The 17,037-nt window shown below is 39.5% G+C and overlaps 1 protein-coding gene across 1 annotated transcript in view; it reads right to left on the bottom strand.

Moving 5' to 3' along the window:
* Positions 1–638: 638 nt before the first annotated feature.
* The window catches only part of LOC124594239, a 94,345-nt gene continuing 77,946 nt past the window's right edge, over positions 639–17,037 (bottom strand). The window contains exon 4 of the mRNA XM_047132637.1: positions 639–877. Within this exon, the coding sequence (XP_046988593.1) occupies positions 861–877 (17 nt within the window). The 3' untranslated portion in view covers positions 639–860. The remainder of the gene's footprint in view (positions 878–17,037) is intronic.

Raw genomic sequence — 17,037 nt, 5'->3', positions numbered from 1 at the left:
AGTGACAGGGTAACATTAGTCTACTGGATCGTAAACATTATGAGAAGTATAAATAATAATTATCATTTAAACATTTTAATAAGTTTCTTTACCTTTGGGCTTCTCCTCATTTGTCTCACGAGGCACTTACCACAATGTTTATGTATGCATGCACATATACGGGAAGGAAAAACAAACGTTAAAAGGTTTGAAACTAAGTTTTTGTATTGCTTATATTCATACTTGTTGCTTTTTTCTTGCATTGAAATAATGCTGCTTGGATCATATCTTTAATTCATATAGTAAAAAAGAACATTCACAGATTGTAACATGAGCAGAGTGACGTTCTCCAAAGGTTTAATTTGTAATTTGTAGGATGATATTGATAAAAAATTAATACGCATAATGAACTTAGCATTATTTAAATCAGTGACCACTACAAGAAAAAATAATTTAGAATGAGTCACTGATTTCCTCTCTTTTAACGACCAATTTCCACAAAATATTTGGTTTGTATAATTCATTTTTATTACCTGCATACTTTTACAGTCTCAAAGTATCATATTCATAATACTTTTCTTAGTTCTTGTACATTAAAGTAATTTTTTTCTTTCTGGAATTCATTCCATACCTACGTGTACCAGTCACTGCCCCTCTACGAAGCATGATGAACATTCACAAATAGACTAGTGTTAAGCGCTGAGAAGCTGAGTAAAAGTATACACTCAAGCTGCAACAAATGAATTCTCTTTACATATTGAAATATTATCCTGTTCTTCGTGTGTTTTAGACTGGAGAACAAAGCTTGACACTTCATGGAAGATGCACTGAACCACCAACCGAACACCACAGCACTCATAAAGAATCCATGGACAGGAATTTCATCGCCTACGCCATGCTGAAACAGTGTCCGATGTATAAAAATGTGTCATATATTCATAATGAAAAATAAAATAAACAAAGCAAAACGATCAGTTGGAAACGTTTCTGACAACACAGCTTTTTGTACTGCTTTCATTGCATAATTGTTATGCCATCCACATTCTCAAACAAGGCATTTGGTTGCTATAAAGGCTTACTCTACTTGTAATATAAATAATTCAGCAATAAATTTTCAAAATAGTATCATATTGCTTCCATAGAGTGATAATAATTTCTTACTACATATGTAGTCAGTGGTTGCTGAATCATCACTAACTTCTTTTTATATATTGCACTTGTACCTTATTGTTATCCTAAAGCTTACTATATATTAATGAATAACTCATTTCTTGGTATCCATTACCTGAGTACATCAACTTCTACACTCAAAACTCTACGTTGAGAAGCGAATCCTGCAGAATGTCCAGTCCTCAGGTCTTGCATATCCTAAGGGGTAACTACTGCACATCGTAGCTATGTGTCCTACACAGTTGACCGAATTCTTACGTGAGTACCTCCAAGGCCCGTCATTATTTCTAAAATAGACATTCTGCCTTCAGGAGACTGACAAAGTATTCTTGTTGTGACATCACAGATTACAGAAATACTAGTGTGAAACCAGGCTTTCATGCATTACCTCCTTCTCTGGAGTAATATCGACATGGCCAGCGACCTTAACTCCCCTACAACAGCGACTATTTGCCATCATGGGACTGGAAATTATGAAGTATCACAGAGAACTTGGAACAAAATGTATAAATGACTATTCACAAAGTATGATTTTGTTTTGGAGAGTTTTGTTTATCTCTGCAGGTTGGTTCGTATTAGTAAATCTTATTTTCTATATTTTTGTCGATATTATAGTTTATACCGCATCCTCAGAAATTAAAGCTGATGACCCACATATGTGAGGTACTATTTATTGTTTTTTGAGTGGGTGGGACATTTCCCACGATGAGCTCTGATTTTAGCTTACTTTATTGATATAATTGATGTAGTTTGTACACTGATTTTTGTAGCTCATCTTCACTTTGTTTCAAAACTATTACATCATCTGCATATGCAATGATAATAACATATTTGAGGCACTGAGAACCATAGTGGCGTAGGGCTCACCGTCATCGAATGAGAGGTTCTGGCATGTATGCATGCTCAGTACATCTATTGATCTTATTGTGACCTTGCTTTATCTTATACCTGTAACCCCGAACCCTGAATACGAACATCCATGAAAAGCTGTCTCACTGATTTTTCGGATATCCATCTCCACACCGGCCCAAAGCACAAAACATAATTTTGTTGCTCTACGCTGCTCAGTCTTTATCTAAGGTTGACAACACAATTTAGCATCTATATCATATATTTAGTAGTAATACTTCATAATCGCAGGTGTATCAGCCGTATATCTTAACTTCAAGCCACAGAATATGCTTACTAAAATGTTGGGATAGGTCGTAACTGTATGTTTAAGCATTTAGTATTTGCTCTTTATGTTCTTATTCTAGCTCCATGTTAATCACGAACTTTACAACTGTCAAAAGACGCTATATTGTAAAGTAATATAAATAATAAATATAATTTAAATATTAATTAATATTTCATAACATAAAATGAGCGCATTATCTTTTCACAGGAAGCATAGGATGTTGACACTTGGGTAAAAAACGATTCTGACAGATGAGATGCAGTTCGTCTATACACTTGAGTTCCACAAACATCTATTTTTCTGCCTTCCTTTTCTTGGAACTACCCCGAAGTGCATGTTAGACTGAATGTGGTGTCATTCTCTGTTGTCTGTTATATGATAATTATAAACTTAATGAATGCACGTGGTAATTACTTAATATTTTAAACGTTTCCTTCTCCAAAACTATTTTTTAAATGTTTTTACAGCAAAAATCGTTGGAGTGCGTGAATCAAACCGGTCGTTTTAATACAGTGAGCCTATTGATCAGTCATCATTGTCACTGCTTTAACTACACATCGCATGATCAGTGATAGAATCTACCTTCACTTTAAATTTTCATTACCAAGTCAGATATTATTTCTAAGAGACATTTTTCTACAAGGCCAATATTGGCATTGAAATTCTTATTTGTCTTCTGGTGATCATGTACTACTTTATGAACGAAGGACCGACAACCACCTGTTACGCCGAATTTTTTGCTCTTCTCATCAGTAAATTGTAAATTCCCCCATTTAAATTTATTCCCTTTACTCATTACCAGAAACATTTTTTTAAAAAAAGCAGTACATCAGTAAGGACAGGCACTACATACAGCGAACTGACAACTTTATAGGTACAAGTTCATCCACCTGAATGCATTACCTTCTGAAAACACTTATTCCTCTATTTACAGTGGTGCACCTAGCTGTGCAGTATGTATAAAATCTTTGTTTGTATACTACTTGCACAAACTAAGTTGGTACTCAGTGCAGTGACTGATGAGAGCTCCTGTAAATGGGAACTGCTATTACCGTCACTCCCATCAGCCACTACACCTAATGTCAGCGTTGTCTGCATGAAATGTGTAAAATTATCTTCCAATTCCATAACATGCAGTACTAATAGCAGCTGTCTACTATCTTACATCGCGCATACCTCAGGCAGTGTTTGTGTGTGAAGATACCTCAACATGGATGATAAAAATGCTCATTTCCTTAAGATGGCTGGGTAGACAAGTTGTATACACATTGCTTCCTTTGTAAAATTACTGAATTAAATGGTTTTCGATAGGAATTCACCTGGTTTCCAATAACTTGTGTATGTGTTTCCTCTATGAAACGTTTTCTGAAACACTTCTGGTTACTGTAAAGAAGATCGGTTTCATCAAGAAAAGACATTACTTTTTAATGCTACGGGTCCTGTGAATCTTCGTCGTAATATCTATGGCGCATGCTAGTTGAAATATTATTAAGCTCTACAAACCCAGTGTAGGAAGATCCAGTCGTGTGCAGTCTTTTTGTTAGGCCAACGATGATCCTGCCTCATGTGTTAGCAAAACACGTCTACTGCTGACAGAGCGCTTTCATCGCATTTTGGAGCTTGGCATTTGTTTTTAGTGACAAAGAAGTGGCAACGAAAGACACTTTAGAATTTTATTTATGGGTAAGTTGGGTAATTGTTTATGGAGGAAGGGGGAGCCATAGTAATCCTCTATAGGAAACTCGCACTAAACATGGCTTCCAATTTCAGTGGTTCTCTTCTACTTCCTATAATCAAGAAGCAGTTACAGGAAAACAGGCATCATTTTAGCTGTGAAATGCTTTAGTGTGAGGCAAATAAAATGGGTCAGTTTATTGTTACTTTCTAAAGCAGAAAATAAGAAGATACACATATAGTTATTACTGATCTATTTTCGTCTGAATATGTAATTGAAATTTGTAATTCACTGTAGCATTGCATGTATATGCTCTGAAAATATATTCTCACTGCATCAGACTGGAGTAGTGGTGCATGTGTAGGATGAGATCAGGTGCACTCGATTCCTCAGATTTAAATAAATTTCACAATATTATAGTATTTGTAAACACTGTTTTCTAATTTTGTAGCAGGCTGTATAAATAGATACTGTCATGGATATTTCTGTATTATAATAAAGTGATAGTCACCTCATTTCCCAATTTCCTTCACATAGAGCTCCAGTAATTTACTTATTTGACACAAGTTATAGACTAATAATCGAAAAGATACCTGACTATCTCTTGATTTTCGATACACGTGGATCCAGCGAGTAGTCAAAATGCCATATATTTCACAGCGATCAAGCTCTTCCTGATGATTCTCAATCATCTACATCCAAAGCAAAACTTTTACTGATATTTCGCCAATTCCAAATTGATACTCAATATAAACTATAAAACTAAACTCTTTCCAAACATTCTTCTGAAGGCCTGAAGGCACCGACCGACCACCATGTCATCCTCAACTAATCGTTGCCACTGGAAAACTATGTCAAGAGGTTAATTCGCTTGTTTCCAAGATTAGCAATTATATGAAGAGCAAAAGTAGCTAAACATGTTTGAGAAGTTCTTCCAATTCAATTTTAATCAATATTTACACCAAAAAACTTGGAACATTTCAATGTACTTACTGACTCCTGTTCATGGGCTGCATCAATTCTTGGTATGATTATGTTGATTAGTTCTGAATAAAGTGCTTTTTTAAAAGAAAGCGTTTTCTTGATAATCATTTTTAAATTCTTTGGAAAATATGACTTACTATCTCTTCTTTTGCTTTCTCTCTAATGGGATTTACTATAACATTAGTATCATCTGTAAAAATTTTGCTTGTTAAATATTAAATGGAAACATTTCCAAATTTCTGACGAATAGACAGATAACCCAGATTTGAACCCAGTGGAATTTCCTTTATGATTTCTCCCCAATCACTAAAATTTTCTGATCTTTCAAATTGTTTGAATTATTCACCACAACTTTTTGCCTTCTGTTTGTTAAGTATGATTTAAACCAGCTGTGCACAAAGTCATCAACTGCACAAAACTTGAGTTTTTCTAAGAGAGTGACATTAACACATCACAATCAAATGCATTGGGAAGATCACAAGAAATATCAATTGGCGATATTTTACTGTTCAGAGCTTGTACTGTACATTTTATAAGTAAATGTGTAAATAGCATCCTCAGTCAAGCAACCATCCTGGTATCCAGACTGTTATATTCTAAGAAAATTATTTCTACATAATGGTGGGACTACTAGTGATATATTAGTTTCTCAAATATTTTGGAAAAAGATGTCATTAATGAATTTGGGTGATAATTGTTTAAGTCTGTCGTTTCACCTTTATTAGCAAAAGATTTAAATTTGCTTAATTTAACATGCCTGGAAAAATTCCCTGTGCCAGTGATGCATTACATTTATCGCTAAGGACATTACTTACTATGTTGGAACAACTTTTTAGAATTCTGTTTGGTGTTTCAACAACACTACAAAGAAAGGCTTTTGTTTTTTGTGATTTTTCTAATTCCATTAATTGTAGTGTAGAAGGTTTGTGCTACTTCTAGTTGCTTAAAGTTTCATGGAACAACATTTCTCATATATTCTGTTGCTTATTCAGATGAATCATTTAATCTTAGTTTTCTTGCTACACTTAGAAAGCAATTGGCTGATTCGTGTTTCACATTATCTCATGCAGTTTTAATGTTATTTTTATTTCTCTCAGGACATGTGTACATCTGGAAATTTTAATGACTTTCCTTAAAATACCGTAGTATTTTTTGTAGCATGCAAGTTATGTTGCATTTTGACTTACTTTGCCATTATATAAATTTCCCTCTTCCTCTTAGATGAGATTCTCATTCAAGAACCTCTAGATGCCTTTTTAGGAAAGTAACTACCCAATATTCATACAACTTTAATATGGAATAAATTAATTTGACATTACCGTCTTTTTCATGCATAAACCATCCCATATCGCCTTTTATCTTACTCTTAAAACATTGTATCCTGTTCTCATTTATAAGTCTCACTGCTTTGTACAAACGTGCTGTGGGCTGTAAGGTGCCTAATTGCTTATTTCCATTAAATTTGAATCATGTTTAGATAGACCATAAAAACTGGATATACACTAATTTTTGAGCCAAGCATTGTCTATAAAAATTTTATCACTGGGAATGTTAGTATCTTCCTGCACACGAATTGGAAAACTGGCTACTAAAATTAGATCAAAGCAGCAAAATAATGATTCTAGTTCATTTTTTTTCTGTCTGTATACTTTCAGAAATCTAAATTGAAATCTCCACAAACTATTAACTGTTACTTCTTGTCTCACAGGTAGCTCAATAATGTGTCTACATTTCTAATAAATAGTTGAAATTTTGGTAAAGGGTGTCAGTTGATTCTTACAATTATCAGAAGTGTTCTAATAACAACTTACAAGCATATACTTCTAGGTTCTGATCAAAACAAAAACTATTTGTTTCAATATTTTTTACTTTATGTCCAACTTTAACATATGCTGCAATTCCCTCTCTTTCCAAGTCAACTCTACACGAAAATGATGCCAGTTTATAATTTCTGATAATAAACTCCTCCATCCCTGTGCGTTACTTTGTATTGAGAGAGGCACAGAACACCTCTAGCTTCAGAATTTTCCATATCTTCTAGTCACATGAGAAGCTCATCTATCTTGTTTTCCACCCACTAACGTTCTGCTGATACAAATTAATTTTGTTTTTCTGCAATCTGTTACATACATAATGGTTTTGTTGTGCTCTGATTTCTTTCAACACTATCTGTCTGTGACATGACTCTAACATAAAAAATGTATCTCTTTGACTCCGGTAAGAAAAGCAATTTTGTCTTGGGTGCTTTGACTCTGCTTACACTTTCTGCAAGATGCTCAGCTACTGTTTCCTTCCCCCATCTAGTCAGGTGCAGGCCATGACTTGTGTATCCTAATCTCCCAATTGGAACAATGCTAAAGGCACAGAAATGAGAACTTGTTTCAGTGAAATGCAATCTCCTCAGCTTTTTGTTAATATGGCTAACATCTGTGTTAACCCAGGGCTGGTCATGGCGCTGTCAAACCTCCGAAAACTTGAATGTAAGTTTTACATCACAGGAAACGCGAAACGAATGAAAACTCGAAAACACACGATATCGGTAAGAACACTGTTAAACTGATACTATCCAGAAGTTGTGGGAAACACTGAAATGTATCCCAAATGCATAGCGTTCTGCAACTGCTGATGTTTATGCTAGAGAGCTTGGATTGCGATCGTCCGTCACGCCTGCCAACTGTCAGTTGATTGAAATTGCACTGTAGACAATGATCAGGCTTTTAATATAATTTGATCTATTTATTTTTCACTGTATTCATTCTTTTTCAGTAAAACAAGATTGTACATAAAGGATATAAACAGTTAAGAATGAATTTTCACTCCACAGAGGAGGGTGCACTGATACGGAACTTCCTGACAGATTAAAACTGTGTGCTGGACTGAGACTCGAACTCGGAACCTTTCCCTTTCACGGGCAAAGTGCCCTACTAACCTTTTTCTTTCCTACTAAGATCCTCACTTTCCTCAATGTACCTAACTTAAGAACAAGCTCCCAAAAAATTCTCCACAACTTCAGATGTTATCCCTTAGCAATAAGGATTCTTTTGTCATCAGTCTTTGACTGCTTTGATGCAGTCCTCCATGAATTCCTCTCCTGTGGCAACCACTTCAAATATGAGAGCAGCGCTTTGCAATCTAAGTCCCTAATTATTTGCTGGATGTATTCCAATCTGTGTCTTCCTCTACAGTTTTTATCCTCTGCAGTCCCTCAAGTACCATAGAAGTTACTTCCTGATCTCTTAAGAGATGTCCTATCGCCGTTCCCTGTCTTCTTTTTAACGCTAGGGAAAGTTATGCATGCTTTTGTGAAAGATCGTTTTAACAAGAGGTGCATTTCATACATTGTGATTCCAAATTATCCTACGATAAAGTGTTAGAGTATCTCCAAGAACTTTTTCAGAATAATATGTAGGTCTGAGATGGCGAGAGCGAAAAGTGAAGTGCGTGATAGTTATAGAATTAAATCCCTTATGGTTAAATAAGCATTAATGATTCAATCTGAGATTGAACAACTACTACCACGTACAGTGTTACAGGACGTGAGTGCTATGCTTTCTGCCATTACTGAAAGAGATAATATAATACATTCTGCAGGCTAAAACGGAAACTCACCCTCCTACATCTATCCATACTCTGACCTCTCTCTCCCCACCCCCCAACACGTTTGGAAAATTTGTTATTTGTGATGTCCTATACTCTAGAAGTGTCCCATCTTTGGCCTCAGTAGGTTTTAGCTTTGAAATTCATTTTACATTTTAATTGAAAATTAAGTGTACACGGCCTTCCTGTTCTATGTGGGTTATGCAGACAACAATTCCTCTTTAAATAATATGTATTGAGTAATGTCACATTGTGGCATACTGTATTTGAATAATGTTATGTTCTGCATATTGCATTTTTCATTCCCTCTTTCTCCTCTTTTCCTCTTCCCATTCTACACCCCGTCCCCACCCAGATATATGCTGTGATGACTTTCCTATACTTGTAAGCTTATCCAGGAGGTTTCAGCATAATGGCCTATATTGAAAGATAATAATGTACTGAAAAGAAAGAAAAGGTCAATTCTGTTGTAATTTCAATAATATTACATTTGTTACATAACGCTAGTGAAAATGTACCATTAGAGCAATATTTCCTCCATGTCTTCCTCCTGCTTCCACATCCCCCCCCCCCTCACCATTTCCCCACGCAGTAATATGCTTTAACGACTTTGTTCTTACTTGTTGGTTGGTTGATTTGGGGGAAGGGGACGGAACAGCGCGGTCATTGGTCCCATCGGATTAGGGAAGGATGGGAAGGAAGTCAGCTGTGTCCTTTCAAAGGAACCATCCTAGCATGTGCCTGAAGCGATTTAAGAAAATCATGGAAAATCTAATTCAGGATGGCTGAACGCGGGTTTGAACCATCGTTATTACTTGTAATTATATTCAAGAGATTTCAGCATAAAGGTATACTTTGAACGATAATAACGTACTGGAAAAAAATCATGATCATTTCCGTTGTAATGTAATTTTAATATCATTCTGCTTATTATATAAAGTTAGTGAAAAGGTTCCACTGGAGCAGCATTTCCTCCCCCCCCCCCCCGCCCCTTCCTTCTCTGTTCTCCTCCATCCCTTCATATTTCTGTTCATTTCCTCGATTTCTCCACCCTCGCAATCTTCTGTCTATTTACCTACACACATCCCCCTGTTCCTCTTCCCCACTCCAAGTAACTCAACATCTGTTCCATCTGCCCCCTAACCTGTCCTTGATGCCCCTCCCCCCCCCCCCCCCCTTCCCACTACTCCCTGCTGTTCCTATCCAGATCTAGTTCACCCTGACACAGTTTGAAAAGTTTCTATTTTGTGATAGGTTTTGTTTTTGAAATGACCTGTTTGTGGCCTTATAGGTTGAAGATTGCTCGCTTCGTTTGGAAAACTGCAGTTAAACAAAAATGTAATGTCTTGCTTTATAATGACAACCTTTGTGTTGCTTTCTCTCTCGATGTACCGATTTGTCTAATGTGCTGTACGATCTTTGTATATATCCTATTTACTCATAACGTGTTCTGTTTTATTGTTCATTGACGACAGGACGCTTATTGCTTAAAAGAAAGGGAAAAACATATGTAATGCGGTAGGAATATTAACGTTGATTTATGTATTATAAAAGGTTTGTCTCGATCTTTAATATCAACGCCATCTGGCGCCAAGTTAACATAATACGGTTCTCGAGTCTGGTATGTGAAATGTCCAAATAACATCTTTTGCAAATATCAGCTAACGGCAATTGCATATTAGACTGTATGTTTTTCTTTTATAGCTCACGTACATGAGCTTTTGTAAGCATATCGTAAGAACTTGCACCTACTATGTACTTCCTTTCCTGATGTTACTTTGGCCTCCTAATCATTATATTTTAGCTTTTCTAATTTGTCTTCTGTGTAAATTTTACCACAGATACCTGATGAGGATGACTCAAAACGTGTCATAAATAAAGGTTTTAGCGAACAAGACGTTTCCAGGTAATTGCTACATGCCGACCTTTACTTCTTGTCAGTGTTTAGATTTATTCCTTTCCTCGCCTATTTTCTAGAGAACCTTCTCATTCCTTATCTTATAAGTCCTCCACGTTTTCAACATTCTTCTACAACACTAAATCTCAAATGCTTCGATTCTCTTCTTTTCCGGTTTTCCCGCAGTCCATGTTTCACTACCGTACAATGCTGCTCCAAACGTACATTCTCAGAAACTTCTTCCCCAAATTAAAGACTATGTTTGATACCAGTAAGCTTCTCTTGATCAGGAATACCATTTTTCGCCATTGCTAATCTGCTTTTTATGTCCCTTTTGCTCCGTGTTACTTTGCTGCCTAGGTAGCAGAATTCCTTAACTTCATCTACTTCGTGATCATCAATCCTGATGCTAAGTTTCTTCGTTGTTCTCATTTCTGTTGCTCGTTACTTTCTTCTTTCTTCGAATTACCGTCAGTCCATATTCTGTACTCATTAAACGCTTCATTCGATTTATAGATCCTGTAATTCTTCTTCACTTCACTGAGAATACAATTTCATTGCCAAATCTATCATTGATATCCTTTCACCTTGAATTTTAATTCCTCTCATTATCCTTTCTCTTATTCTCGTAACTGCTTCTTCGATGTATAGATTGAACATTAGGGGCGAAAGACTACACCCCTGCCTTACACCCTTTCGATTTCCGTCTCCCACTCTTAAGTCCTCAAGTAATTCCATAAGGGCGTCCCACGGTAGCGTTCCACATATGTAACACGAGAGATCTTTTTAATCGCGTCCGGGGGGTTAAGGTGGTCAGCGAACAGTTGACTGCAGTGACGATGACGTGGTACACCGATGGCCCTTCGTAGTCCATTGTATCAATGATGCGCGCACGAACTATCGTCCCTCGTGAGTGTCCTGACCTGTACTTTTGCATGGTTCATTGCTTGCTGACAGCCAGGTGAGTGCGGCATCGCGGGACAATCACGCGTAATACGGTAATAAAACACCAGTGATTGATGCCTCCAGGCTTCGACCTCCCCGCATGTTCAGTCAACGCCTTCCTAAGAGCCAGCTTGCTGCACAACAGCCACCAAGAGAGTGCGACGGACACAGGATGTCAACGTTACCTCCAGCAGCTGTCGGCATTCGGGCGAATATAGGAGAGAGATGTTCAATTTCCAGAGGCCTCGCTCATGCTATGCCTTCTGGAGTCACAAGATGACATTGTATACAAAGCCATATTTTATCGGGTCGTGTAACCTGAACAATGAGATATCTCGTGAAACCTTCACTAAGGCCGTCTACGAGGATTGTTCGGAAAGTAAGAAATGATCGGTCGCGAAATTGAAACCACAATGAAAATCAAAACTGTTTTCTTCGCACATATAGCTACACCTTCCAGGTACTTCTCTACATAGTCGCCACACCGACTTAGACATGTGTCAGAGCATTGTACCAAAATTCCAACACCATCGTCATAGAAGGCAGCCACCTGTGCTTTCCGATAATTCTCTACACTGGACTATAGCGCGCAGCCTGCGCCCAAGTGTTGTCTTCGTATCCGGCATCTAATGCGAACAGAGATGACACTAAGGACGAGCCAGTTAGGGCTGTGTTGTGGGTGGTCGAACACTTCCCATCCAAAAGGCTGCAGGAGCGTCATCACTGCCCCTGCCGAGTGTGGCAGAGAATTAATTGGCGACTCCATGGCTGAGAATTGCCATGAAGAAGGAAATGCGTGGCAGTTGTGTTAGGTGGGCTGCATTCATTAAGGCGAAGCCTCTCAGCGGGCCTTCCTACTTGGGGGGGGGGGGAGACATTGTTGTTCTAGGCACCTTTACTCGTTCACAGAGCGCTTACAACTGAAAAGAGCGTCTTGATGCGATCAACGGGCATACTAGAGACAGTGCCCAAAACGTCTGTGAAAAGCCTCGTCGGATTTTCACAGTGGTTTCCATTTCGTGACCGCTCATCGGAGCTAGGCAGACGAGTGTCTGCCTCTGGTTCCAGTGATGTGACAAGTGGCTTATCAGCCTCTGCGAAGGCACTCGTAGTCTTTAGCGGGTCGCGTGGATCGTGTGGAAGATCGGCTGTCGGTTCGGTGACAGCGGCCTGGGTGTCAGGAAGGACTGTGGGCGGTGCAGGGGAGTATCGTAGAGTGGTCTCTGTGCAAGCCAGCGTCGGAGACAGTATGTGCTTCATGGCCGCAGCCAGCGTAGGTACGGGGCTCCCGTCATACATATTGATGTCCCTGCATCCTCCTATAACGAGGTATGATGACACATGCTTGACTAATTCAGTTTCTATTCCACGGACGCCGTTGCGAATTGGGTAAGTGTCAAAAGTATGCCATTTATCGTCCGGCGAGACCTCAATCGTGAGCTGGAAGACCCCGCCGTACGCAGGCCAAAACCGCAGTGTTCAATCCCGACGGGGTTCTCAACACTAGAAGGACCGGGGATTTCGATCTACCTAGAAGGACCTACCGGTCATTTTGACGTGTACAGTTGAATTTCCCGTTTTTAAAAAAGTAAACACATTTTAACATAAATCAATTTATTTCAGACAAGTTGCACAGTTTACCAGGATACAGTTTCATTTTTCTCTAGAATTACATGGTACAATGAACATTTTATACCCAAAATTTAATCAAAACATTATGTAACAAAATGTGGAATGGACAATTTTCCTTAGAAAAGAATACCATGTGTTTTAACACAAATACCTGAAAAACACAATATATTTTAGAGGAAACATTTATAGCCCTGCTTTTACTCATTCAAAACCACCTGCTGCGTCGTGACTCCCCACAAAGGTGTATTCAGCATTGCCCAAACATGGTCCGCAAACATACATGCCACACTTTATACATAAATGCTTGCTTCTATTCTTCCCTCCACATCCTCCAGTTTGACAAACTTTCCGAATGCTGCAATGTTGTGATACTGTAATAGTAAGAGTATTTTGTACCCTTGTGGCCTTATATGCTGAAGCCAACTCTTCTGCCAATTTGTATATAAACTGACGTCTGCTTAATTTTTCTCCTGTTACTTCCTTATAGAGTACCCAAGCATTTATAGCTGCTAACTCGAAGACACTGAAAAAAACGTGAATGGGCCATCTGCGGCATCCATACCTGACAGTGTAAAGCCAAGCCATTTGATCGATTACGTCAACGCCATACTTGTTGTTATTGTAGTAGGCCTCAAAATAAGCACATTTTTGTTCTTTTTCCCCTGATAGCATGTTAAAGTCATGTCACTTGACTTATAAGAATAGTTGTGTGCAAAGGTGCCACAGCAGATTTTGCTGATCGAGGTATTTCCCTTCCAGATTTCTTCACTGTGCCTACAATGCTTGTAATCGTACGATTCAAATTTACTGCAAGGTATTTCGTTGTGACAAAACTGTCGCAGGCTATGTTTGTTCCTGCTGAAACAAAGGGCTGCATAAGACACGTTACAACATGCTCTGCAAAGGGACACCTGTGGGACGCTGCTCGTCTTTGCCCAGGTAAGTAAGAACATTCACCAGGTACTTAGAATTCGTATCAACTGCAAACCAAAACTTTATTCCAAATTTGTCTGGTTTATTGCTCATGAATGAAAGAGCATCTAGCCTTGCAAGGAAACAGTTGCTTATCCACAGTGATAATTTCACCTGGAACTGGCAATGAAAGGATTCCACACAGGGGTAGCAGGTGCAAAACGATCTGTCTTCAGTCTATGTGAACGTGTGCTCTTTTCGTCAAATCGTGTAAACCGCAAAATTTCGGTGAACATATTTCTGTTCATTGAGTTCCGAAGAAATGCTAGTCCACAAGTATTCGACCATAACAGCTTCAATGGAAAGTTTTTTGCTCCAGCCTCGTAAATACAAAGTGATTTTGCGGTTTCTATTGCATCGACGTTAATGGTCCAGTCATATTCATGTAGCTCTTGGCGTGCTCTATCTTCTGTACGCTTCTTTATATTTTGAAGCATGCTGTCATCAATTATCAATCTCCATGCACTAGAATATATACCTTTCCTGACAAACTTCTTCACATAGCTCGTAGGTCCCGGTGCTATCTTCAAAATGTTCTGCTGTGGACGTCTTCCAGGAACAGCTTTCGTAGGCGTAACAGTGCATGTTATTCCGTCATTAGCTGTCTCACTACTCCCAATGGGAGGATTTCCTTTCATCTGAATTTTTCCTTTCACTCTGCCACGTACGCCTCTAGTGCTGCTAGCTGGAGGTAAGTGCACACTGTTGTCTGACGTATCTGAGTATATGGTATATAAGAGAATAATTCAGTTGCAACAAAAACAATAAATTTCAAATTATAATACAGGAAAACAGAAAACATTTATAATGGTTGCTGAAATAGCAGTTGCGATAAAATATAAAATAATAATAGAATGGTAATACAAACGTACCTGCTATATGTAAAGCAACATTGGTTTGCAACTTCTCGACTTGCTCTTGTCCAGCAGTGGCAACATCGCTGTCTGAAGAGTCACTGATTTCGTTGATGGGAGGGACATATTCCTCATCATCAATAGTGCTTGCAGTGTCATCTTCTCGTAATTCATCAGCTTCACAAACATCACGCCGATCTTCTCCTTCGGATTCACCATCTGAGATCGACATCAAATATTTTAAAATATCTTCGTCAGACAAACAGCGTCTTTGAACCGCCATTGTGAAACAACTGAAATAGTGGACAACAGAAACTGCGCCACATGAGCAACAAACCTTCGTCAAACTGACGGATTTCGGTCCTTGTGGTATGAGTTGTCTGGGACAGTTTTCAGAATGGTCCAACTGGGTAAATTCTTTGCAGGCGTCTACCTAACAAATATTTACGAAAAGTCATAGAAAATGGCACCAGTAGAAGAATGAATTTATGAGACATAAGTCTACAGAAGTAGAATAACCCTCAAAATGACGGGTGCGGTCCTTCTAGTGTTAAACTTGAGATGCCGCGCATGGCGGCTCACAATTTCGATACACTTTTCCGTTGCATGTCTTGACATATACAACTTTCCCAGTCATGGAAAAGTGAAAGCCAGTTACTACGTCCTGTGGGTCCAGATGAAGAACATCCCGCATTATATTTCAAAAGCTCGAGGTGGAGCATGTTCTGTTTGAAATGCGATCTTGATCGTTGCCCGGCGGTAAGTGTGTGCCATCGCTCGCCGTAAGAAGGACGCAATGGACGAAACCGCGGCAAGAAGTGAGTAAGAATCACGCACGCGCACTCCCTGACAGATGGGAGCAAGTAGATGTCAACAATTCACTGCAACGAGTGTCGAACTACGCCAGCTGAGTTACCCAAACACGACTCACGAGCCGTCCTTAGAGCTTTACTTCCGCCACTACACCGTCCCGCACCTTCCAAACTTCACAGAAGTTCTCCTACGAAACTTACTAGACTAGCTTTACGGGAAAAAGGATACTGTCACAGTCCGCAGCTCGTGGTCGTGCTCCCTGCCGCCGTTGGATAAGCAGCTGAGCAGCAAGTCGTATACTCCTAGCTCACTCATTTGTTACATAGTTTAATTCTTAATTTCTTTGCGTGTTTTTCGTTCTTGCATTGTTTAATTCATAAATTTCGGGCGTATTATAGTATTTGAGAGTGTAGCATCGTGTTTTAGTACCTGAATAGTGTAATTTCGCTTAGTCTCCTTCCGCCGCCGAGCAGTGTCAGCAGTGCGCAAGTAGCAGCATTACTGCATTTACTAGACAATCTTGTATTTTAATAACCGTTTAAATTTTGTCGATTTGTTTGCTCTCTCTGTAGATTAGTTCAGACGTTCTTAGCAAAACAGTTTTTAGCATGGATAGGGACTGCAACTGCTGTGTTCGGATGCAGGCTGAGTTGGCATCCCTTCGCTCCCAGCTTCAGGCAGTGTTGGCTTCGGTCACACAGCTTGAGGCTGTTGCCAATGGGCATCACTGTGGGGGTCGGGATGGGGGTTTGTCGGGGACGGCCAGCTCGTCCCACGCATCCCCTGATCGGACTACGACTGTGGTTGCCCGGGATACTGCCCGCATTGAGGCTGATCCCTCACCTGTGGTAGAGTGGGAGGTCGTTTCAAGGTGTGGCAGGGGGCGAAAGACATTCCGGAGGGCTGAACGGAAAGCCTCTCCAGTTTGTCTGACGAACCGGTTTCAGGCTCTGTCTCAGGCTCATACTGATCTTCGGCCTGACATGGCTGCTTGTCCTGTTCCAGAGGTTGCCCCTCAGTCTGCAAGATCCGGGCAGTCGCAGAGGGTGGGCTTACTGGTAGTTGGGAGCTCCAACGTCAGGCGCGTAATGGGGCCCCTTAGGGAAATGGCAGCAAGAGAGGGGAAGAAAACCAGTGTGCACTCCGTGTGCATACCGGGGGGAGTCATTCCAGATGTGGAAAGGGTCCTTCCGGATGCCATGAAGGGTACAGGGTGCACCCATCTGCAGGTGGTCGCTCATGTCGGCACCAATGATGTGTGTCGCTATGGATCGGAGGAAATCCTCTCTGGCTTCCGGCGGCTATCTGATTTGGTGAAGACTGCCAGTCTCGCTAGCGGGAT

The sequence above is a fragment of the Schistocerca americana genome, chromosome 1 (genome assembly GCF_021461395.2).
Source record: "Schistocerca americana isolate TAMUIC-IGC-003095 chromosome 1, iqSchAmer2.1, whole genome shotgun sequence".
NCBI lineage: Eukaryota > Metazoa > Arthropoda > Insecta > Orthoptera > Acrididae > Schistocerca > Schistocerca americana.
This window is presented reverse-complemented; position numbering and strand designations above follow the sequence as displayed.